Source organism: Sinocyclocheilus grahami, unplaced genomic scaffold (assembly GCF_001515645.1).
Source record: "Sinocyclocheilus grahami isolate Dianchi unplaced genomic scaffold, SAMN03320097.WGS_v1.1 scaffold654.1, whole genome shotgun sequence".
NCBI lineage: Eukaryota > Metazoa > Chordata > Actinopteri > Cypriniformes > Cyprinidae > Sinocyclocheilus > Sinocyclocheilus grahami.
Window position 1 is genome coordinate 1,259,342 of NW_015505833.1, and position 10,000 is coordinate 1,269,341.

At 38.2% G+C, this 10,000-nt stretch overlaps 1 protein-coding gene across 2 annotated transcripts in view; it reads right to left on the bottom strand.

Annotated features, from left to right (window-relative positions):
- Positions 1 to 1,043: 1,043 nt before the first annotated feature.
- nrsn1 (neurensin 1) overlaps positions 1,044 to 10,000 on the bottom strand; it is an 11,749-nt gene continuing 2,792 nt past the window's right edge. For both annotated transcript variants that reach the window (XM_016242311.1, XM_016242310.1), the window contains exons 3-4: positions 6,086 to 6,292; positions 1,044 to 2,779 (exon numbers count right to left, since the gene is read on the bottom strand). In XM_016242311.1, coding sequence (XP_016097797.1) covers positions 2,381 to 2,779; positions 6,086 to 6,283 — 597 coding nt within the window. In that variant the 5' untranslated portion in view covers positions 6,284 to 6,292 and the 3' untranslated portion in view covers positions 1,044 to 2,380. The remainder of the gene's footprint in view (positions 2,780 to 6,085; positions 6,293 to 10,000) is intronic.

Sequence of the window (10,000 nt, forward strand, 5' to 3'; positions counted from 1 at the left end):
CACACACACACACACCCACACACACACACTCACATACACACACTCACACACACACACACTCACACACACACTAACCCTAACACACTCACACACACACTCACACACACACACACACACAGCTGGTAGGTAATCTGGTGATGCTTCTGTATGAGAGTGAGAATATGGTATTTTCACTATTTTAATATTTAGGTATAATATTCTCAATCTTTTCGAAGTGCCATCATTTTTGAACTACACTTAAAGCACGTCACATTTACTGCTGTTCAGCAAAATCCAGTCATTTCAACAAAATTCTGCACAATCTGTAATGCTGCTTGTGCACTGAAGGTTCTTCATGCAAATTTCACATCAGATTCAAACTGTTAGAAATCTAATAGAAATCTTCTTGGCTTGAGAGTGACTTCTGTGTGAGCTGTGAGTCGCAACATCTTGACAATGGAGAAAGGACCTTATTTGCCCAGAAAATTTAGCAGAACATTTCTCTAAAGTGACTGCATCTATAGGAATTCATGCAATCACCAATGTCCTGTGAGAGAGAAATATTACCACATGCATATTTTGCATAAGGTTCAAGTTGGACGCACAAATTCACAGAGTTAATCAACAGAAAGACGGTTGGTTTTCACTAATGTGACTGAACCTTGTTATCATCACCTAATGAATACTGTTTCCAGCTCCAAGCCTCTACTTGATTTCAAGAGAGAATAAAATCACGACAGCCTTTTATGAGCACTTTTTACTTAAAGCTAATCATTTAAAAACTCACGATCTTCACTAGTCTCTGGGCTCACGGTGTCCAGGATGACAATATTTTTATGATTCATACAAAATATATGAATCAATGTGTGGCCAGCGGAGTTTTTGCTAGAGAGATAAAGGTTAGGATCATGATTTTTTTGATAGTATTACAGCACACCGTGAGTGTAAATTACTGTTTTTTGTTTGCTTTTGGGATCTGTTTTGATGTGCTGTGATTAATTGATAGCTTTTAAATGATCAAATTTAAAGTGAACAAGTGGAAGAAATAGCCACTGACAGACAAAGACGGTAACAAACAGTAATTTTTATTCTGTTTGCTGAAAAATAGACATGTTCCAAGAGTAAGAACAGCTCTGATACCTTCTGTCTCCTTCCCAAGAGCCGACCAAACTAGAAGCTTTGACAGTTTGAGACGATTACCAGCGTTTGTGATCAACACACCTCTGAAAACACATCCATATATGTCAGTTTAAACAAGAAGAATCAATTCTCGAAGCAGCTGATATTATAAATGTAACATTTTTAGACTTCATTTAGGCCTGTCTGAGAGTTTCGATTATCCTAAGTTCATTAGAAAGCCTCTGCGTTTTCAAACAACTGAATGCATATGCAGTATGTTCAACGATAATTCATAATCAATAAATAACACAAAATATTACACTAAGAAGCAACGGCGACGGTTTTTCATTCTTTATCAACCTTCTTGAAAGCAGTTTACAAAGTTTCACTGAATTGTCATCATGCAACATTTGCGCTAATCAAAGAAAAAATATAACAATAATAAGATGCAAATACCTATGCAAAATAATTGTTACAGAGAACAAAAGCACAGCAGTGACTCTGCCATGAAGCCAAAGAGAAACACGAAACAAGAAAAGCCGACAGAAAGAAATCTCCAGCAGAACACTAGCGTACGGAAAGCTCTAATGATGGAGCAAGACTGATGTGCAACACAAAGAGAGGACATGACATAATCCCACAGGCGCATCTTAACTGTAATCTATTTTCACTCTTGATATCGCAGGCGATGATGTGTTTGAGCAGAATGGATGCACGTATTGTGGCTTGGAACACATTGCGTTCTGTCGACTAACTATTGACTGACTGTAGCAATAGAGCACGAAGCTTTCGCTAGGAGAGATTCGGAGAAAAATTTAACTGCCGTGACGCTTTCTGAATGAGCGATGACAAATCATTGTAGCTGACAGCGTTAGTAAGGCCTCCGTTCTGCTAGTTTATGAGATTTACCGAGTGATTTCTCTCATGTATCACGATGGGAACTGCGATTACAGTGAGGGGTGTGTTTGGGGTCATTGTAATAGAGAAACTATTCTTGCTTATTCGGTATTAATACGCACATGCTTTGGCGCCTCTGAAGAATATCAGCAGCCTAAAGTTGTTCTGATTCCTAGCCGTAGCGCGCGAGTATATTTGTGCTGTATGTCTTTATTCAGAAGCACTAGTGATGATAGACAAGGTACGCTTACGCTAATCACCATAAATACTCTCGGTGCTCTTGCTCAATATAGACGAATTATATGCGCCAGTGCAGTGTTATCTATCTCTACGGTTCCAGGAACTGTTGTTTTGTTTTGCACGGAAGCGTGGGATGCTTAAGAGGTCAGGTTTCCGCTCCGGGCTGGACGCTCTGCACTTTGGAGAGCGTGACGGGAACCTTGGCCTCTCCCGGGGTGGGAGCGCGGGTGACGGGCTGAACGGAGGCCTGGATCTCGGCGAGGCGCTCTTTGAAGCGCTGCTGCAGACGGAGCTCTTCCTTGGAGCTGCCCTGAGAGCAGGCGGCCAGCAGCAGCCCCACCGCCATCCCGCTGCCACCCACGCAGAACAGCACGGCCCCGGCCAGCTTACAGGCGTCCAGGGCCCGGTTGAAGCGCACCGCGCGGCCGTCCACGAACAGCAGCTCGTCTTCTCCGAAGGCTTCGAGTCGAGGCGGCGTGGCGTAGCCCACCAGCAGCACGGATAACCCCGCCACCAGAATCAGAGCGCCGAGCGCGAGACAGACCTGGTGGAGAGAAGCACAGAAGAAACTATTACTGTATTTATCACCACACTGAAAAAGATTTACCTCGGAACTATTTCCACTCAGAAATTCCTAGCAAGTTTCACAAATAATTACAAAGAAACGGCAAGCAACACATTGAATTAAACGTGGAATTTTGAAGTACAGTAGGAAGGCTGAACTTGTATTTTCTTAGTAATCTTTGTTTCATTTACAACTCCAAAATAAAGCAATAATCCCCATGAAGCCGTGGTTTACAGTGAATTTATAACAGCTAAGAGGCGTTGTTAGGTACGACGCGAAGCGGAGCTGTTATAAATTCACTGTAAACCACAGCTTCACGGGGGTTATTGCTTTTATAAAACGTTATTCCATATACGTAGTAAGGTTTCACAAAATAAAGCAGAGCAAATAAAGTGTAATGATATTAATAAACACAGTATTCTTCCACCAAACAATGTAGCTCCTCAGAAACAGTTGTGGTTGCTACAAAGCGGTTGCCGAGCAACACACAAACGTAAACAAAGGTGTGTGTTACTTTGTAGAGTCATTTATAACAGCTTCGAACGCGGCTCAGCCAATCAGAATCAAGCACCGGAACTCTCCGCTTTATAAAAGCATTTTTACAGAGCGGCGGGCGATTGATGTTGAAAAACAGGGCAAATTTGCAAATCAAACTGATAAAAACTTGACATGACGTTGAGTTGATCTAGGTCAAACATAGTGTCCTACATTAAACATTAAACCAGTTTCAGTGTGGGATTAACTTCCTATTTTCACCCAATGACCACTGGAAGAAACTGCCGTCCAAACTGAATTTAAAATGATGTTACAGCATCTTGAGATCAAGACTTGACTAATATTTGATGTCAAACTGATATCAAGGTGCCGGCTGGGTCTATAATAAACGCCTGCAAACTCATGTGCCAAAGGTGACAGAAGGGCATTTTTCTTCTAAAATAAATTCCTGGAATCAGCAGCTGAAATAATTTGTGAAAAGTCTGATATCAGAATAGAACTGCATGTCGTTTAGGTAGCAACTTTGTTTTGAAACAACAACAATGTCCATGCTAACATCCTAAACTGTAAAAAACAAACAAAACAAAAAAAAACTAAAAAGCCACGATTTAAAGAACTTTGCATTTCAAATAAAGTTAGTTTTATAAAATGATAAACGTCACATTTCAGCCTAATAAATGAGCGTGCATGTTAAATATGACTAAACATGACTAATCAAAACAAGCAGAGGATAAGCAGAAATACTGCGGTCACCACCAGATTCAAAGCACTCATAAACATCACATGGAGGTAAAATGAAAAAGAAAATGTCACTGAAACTTTTCTGAAAACTTTTCAGTTCCCTTCAGATACACAGGGCTTGCAAAATCGCTAGCCCGACGTCCCAGGGCTATTGTTTAGGTAGCAACTTTGTTTTGAAACAACAACAATGTCCATGCTAACATCCTAAACTTTAAAAAACAAACAAAACTAAAAAAAACTAAAAAGCCACGATTTAAAGAACTTTGCATTTCAAATAAAGTTAGTTTTATAAAATGATAAACTTCACATTTCAGCCTAATAAATGAGCGTGCATGTTAAATATGACTAAACATGACTAATCAAAACAAGCAGAGGATAAGCAGAAATACTGCGGTCACCACCAGATTCAAAGCACTCATAAACATCACATGGAGGTAAAATGAAAAAGAAAATGTCACTGAAACTTTTCTGAAAACTTTTCAGTTCCCTTCAGATACACAGGGCTTGCAAAATCGCTAGCCCGACGTCCCAGGGCTATTGTGTTTTCCAGTCGGGCTACCAAAACATATCACCGTCCTCCCCGACGGGCTATCTTGAACAGTGATATTAAATTCCTTCCTTGATTTGCATCATTTACTAGCTTGTAGGGGTAAGACGGATCATAGCTGATCGTTTGCACGTGTTAGTCTTGCCGATTTAAACATTCAAGTGTTTTAAACCATTCACGCGCATTCAAAGTGCACACAGAGAGCCGCGTTGCAGACAATGCGTGTACACAGAATTGATTCCTCTTTCACGTATCCTTGCATCTGAATGAACACATACACACTCGTAAACACAGTCGGTTATGTCTTAAGTGAACGTAAACAGTGGAGAAAGAAATCTCAAGTGCATCAAGTGCATTCGGTCTTAAAGGGGCAGCAGCCTATAAATATCTGCTGTTCCATAAGCGCCTCCTGCTGTCAGAGAGTGACATCTGCGTCTCATTCACAAAGCTAAAATCAAACCATTCTGCTTTTGCTTCAGATTTCAAAATTATGCAATCTAATTGCAATCTAAATAACATGTATTTAGCATATTTGTTTGGATCATGATTAAAATGCAGTGGTTGCCTCTGATTTTAAATGGAAAAAGCACAGCCAAAGCCTTAGTTTGTTTATATAAAGATATTTATTTTATTTGTATTATTTAATTATTTGATTTGGGATTTGTTTAAAAATGTCAAGTTAGTTTTATTATTTGACATATTTCAATTTCACAAAGAAATAATAAAAGGACACCTTCTCATTTATAATTTGTCTTAAATCTCATTTTGTTAGAAAGAAAAATTGTGAGAAATTGTCTTGTGAAACCAGTATCGTGCATCGTGAGTTGAGTGACTCGTTACATCCCTGCATGCTACTAGTTTTTGCTGTGGTATCAAAGAAGTATTCTGTTATTTAAATAATAAAGAACCATATTTTTTTTGCTCATCTGGAAAATTATCCGACCTGTTACTCAAAATCTGATATGATAATGCAGTATGATCCGAGCCGTGGGTTTTGTGATCCGTTACACTCCTACACTCTTGACTTGTTATTTGAAGAAAAAAAGCAACCACGGAAGTTTTTAATCATGCTGATCTGTCCACAGTGGAGTTCAGCCGGTGTCTTTTTTTTTTTTTTTCAGGCTACTTAAATTAATTTTGGGCTACCAAAATCTGAAGAATGTCTGCCCGAAGGGCTACCAGCGATTTTGAAAGTTTGCGAGCCCTGATACACATTCATAAGCCCCTCAAAAAAGTTGGATTTGCATGTCAATGGCTTAGTTTGCAGGTAAGATAATCATAATTTTTTTGGTCAATATTGGGATCATGATTATTACTCAGAGGCTTTTTAAGGTGTGAAAGTTCACTATAAATGAAAACAAGACAAAACAAGAATCATTGCAATACAATGATCTTTCTATCAAGATTATCTTGTTTTCATTGGAAAATTTTATTGGAAAAAAAATAGCAATTGAAAATAAAAGAAGCACATGTTTGCACGGAAACAGCAGAACGCAGCTCACCTTCCAGAGCACAGAGCTCCAGCGGCTCGGCGATCTCGGCGTCTGGAAATCTTCATCGCGCTCCCAGATGGAAGCGGTGCACTCCTCGTAGAACTGATGCAGGTAGGAACGCACCCCGTAACCCTGGTAACCGCTGCTGAGGGCGCCATGGCTCTGCTCAGTGTAATCCGAGCCACAGATCTCTGAGCAGGACGTCATGCTTCACATCTGCACACCAGCACAACATCGACATTGAGTTCCAATTTCACTTCAGTTTACCTGCCATGAAACTCTATGTGCATAATATTATTATAGCACTATTAACCTGTGAAGTATTTCATATTAATGCACTGTAATATTCTGTTTCATTTGGCACTTGACAGGTGTTCATTTCAGGCCCATTTTACATTTGATGCATTTAGCACACATACATCTGCTCAAATAAACAGTCAGGCAACTAACAACCTAAAGAAACAGCATTCTAGTTACAATATTTTGACCAAGCAGTTTTAATAAACTAATTCCTCACAATCTGAATAGTAATGATTGTCATGTGCTTGAAGCTGAAGTTTGTGCCACTTTGCTTCTGCAGAATTTTAAAGAGATGTCCTCCCCATTTGATGCACAGATAGTCTCTCCTGAAACCTAGAATCAGCTTTCTCAAAGTTGACCTATACACGGTGACTCTGCATATGAATCTGGAATAGGAGATCATATTTTAACATTGAACAAAGCGACAGACTCCAGCTTTACAGCAGATCTGATGACTGCTGGACGTGTTCAAACGCTGCTGCTGGGCTTCAGATATGAGCATCTGTGCGTGATGAGAGCAGGAGGGGAATGAGTCTGTAATGAAATCACGGCTGAAGCTCGTGACTCAGCCGTCCTTCAGCACATCAGTGAGCCTCCCTTCCTTCACACGACGTCCGCTTGTTTATTTGTAATTAAAGGGGTGTCATGCAGAGATACAGAACAACACGTTTACCCATCCTCAGTAGAATTCCAGTGCCATTGCGTAACATTCCGGAAGCACGTTTCACATAGGAATTTAAAAAAAGTCTAGTTATAAGCAATGAACCAACCCAACCAGCTATAAGGAGAATCACAACATTACAGACTCTGATTTGAAGCAGAAAAAGAATTAGAAAAGCAGACAAAGAGAAAAAGATACAAGAGTTTAGTGAGGGAAATAACTACAATCCCATTAAACACTGTGAACGAGAATGGAGAAATATAAAATCATACAAAACTACAGATTTAAAGATGTCGATTATATCTATATAAACAATATATTTTGTATTTATTGCAAAATATGCAAACAAATACAAATATTTTGATAGTTTGAGAATGTAGGGAAATGACACTGCGTCTGAAATCGAAAACCTCCCTACTGTACAGTATGCAAAAAACAGTATGAGGTGAGTAGTACAGTATGTCTCAATGTATAGTACATGAAAAACAGTAGGCAAAATGTACCCGGATGACCGACTACTTCCAGCGAGATACTGAAGTGTGTGCATTCAGTGGTCACTTTACTACCCCACGAGGCCACGCAACTGACACGCATCACATGACCATGGCAACATTCATTCATACTATATTCATGCTATAAAGAACATACCTTTTTTAACAGTCGCAAAGTAAGTTGAAACTCAAATGTAGTTCTACCTACTCTTTTTGATGCACCTTACGTCATGTATAGTGCTACATGAGAGAGGGCGGAGCTAAAGAGCTCTTATGACATGATTTCCTGATTTTGATTCTCGATATGATTCTCTGATTGATGGAGATTACAGAATCACGAGTAATATAGTTTATCATTAGGAATTCTGCTGCTAAACACAATTATTTAAAATAATTTTTTTTTGAAATAATGCAAGCAGATAGCTTAAACAAAGTAGATTTCATTGATTAACAACCTAGTAAGTAGGTCTGTCTTTAACCGTTTATAAGTTATCATAAAAAAAAAAATCCTTTATTTAGAAAATTAATTGGATTTTTACTTCGGGATAAGAAACTGTACCCACGCACACACACACACACACATTTATATATATATATATATATATATATATATAAATATATATATGCTGATTTATATTTAAATTGATGCAGGGCAAGAGCTCATTGCGTGATATAGCCTATAAAATGCAGTTATATGCCCTTACAATGTAATATTTAAGAGTTTTTGTCTCATATTTATATCATATGATAAGCGATATCACGAGTGCTGTTTTTGTCCAGAATAACACGAGTGCAAATGTGATTTTAAATTAGCAGTTCAGTAAATGAGAAGTTCATATTGTGTTATTGTGTGTTTTTCATAAATTTTGCCAACGAAAATATGAGGCTAACTATAAAGCCACTGTTTTGTGTGTCTCCGAGCAGCACACAGCGGTGAATCGATTCTGAATGAATCCAGGTTTTGAACGAATCGCGTGAACTGATAATTCTATGGTCTGTTCATAAAGAGAGCCATTTACTTCATTCCTGAATGAATCCAGGTTTTGAACGAATCGAATGAATGAATGAATGACAGAGGCGTCATGCCCATTCAAAGTGAGGGTAATAGCTGAATAATATTGTTTTATATTTGATGCAATCACACCGGTGTGATTAGATAGTTCAGTGCGGCACAGCATCAGCTGCTTAAATTCAAATCTGCATTGGCTTTGGCTGGCGCTGAGCCAGAGACAGACGTTTGTACAACGATTCTGTTGAGCTTATGAATGCAAGGGCCAATCAGAGACGTTCAGATGAGTCTTCGCTGAACGCAGTGTTTTGTTCACTCGCTCGCCGACTGCAGATGTGCGTACGATGTAAGATATTAATTTCACAGTGTACACAGCTTCAGTGATTTTAATGGGAGTTTGTGAGAGTGCCTGAACTCTGGCTAGACTGAAGTGAAAATGTGCTTCGATAATGTAAATGTTCTTTGCTCTCTGTAAAATGAAAGTGTTATAATACGATATTGTTATTAAATTCACATTATTGTCATATTAAAAATATTTGATGGCATGACACCCATATCTGGTAGGCCTACTTAAGTAAAAAGTCGGGTTTTTATGTGTAGTTAATAGATTACACTGTTACTCTACTTTGTATGATTGTAGATCAAATAACAATCTGCTGCAAAACGCATTTACTTACACGTTTGAGAATCGAGATATTTCCTGATATAGTTAACACGTTTGGAAATATTTCAAATAAAAATGAAAATAAATAAAATAAAACATAAGCCTATATCAGTTATACAGTGCTATTGTGGTTGCTGTGTCACATGACAAGCACGACAAGCATGCCACCTACTGGCAGTTTAGTTTCTTATCTAGAATATCATTTCATTAATAATAATAATAAAATAAATAAAACGTTAGGTCATCATGTACTCACCCTCATTATGTTTCAAACCTGTATCCCTTACTTTCTTTTATGGATACATATGCCCACATAAAAATAACAATAATAATAATGAAGAATGTTTGTAACTATAAGAAAAAGAAGACTGTTGGTGACCAAGCTGATTTGGTTACCAATGACTTTGATTGTATGAACAAAAATACTGAGATGTTTCTCAAATGATCTTTGTTTGTGTTTCATAGTTTATGTTAGGCCATTGTAGCCTTAATGATTAAATGTAATACATTGTAAGTTGCATGAAATAAAATATTTCTTTCTAAAGCTACTTTTTGTAATATCTAGGCCTACTTCTCATTTAACAGGACAATGGCATTAAATGATCTTCTTCTCACACACAGCAATGTAAAATGCTTACATTCTGGTCTGTTTTATTTCTAAATAGCACATGTTTGTTTCATTACGAATGATATCATCAGTTACAAATGATAATAACTGAGATGGGTTTGTGAATATGGCATGAAGCTGAAGGATTTGCACTGATTCTATCGCGCACGTCACCGGTGACATCATCCCGAG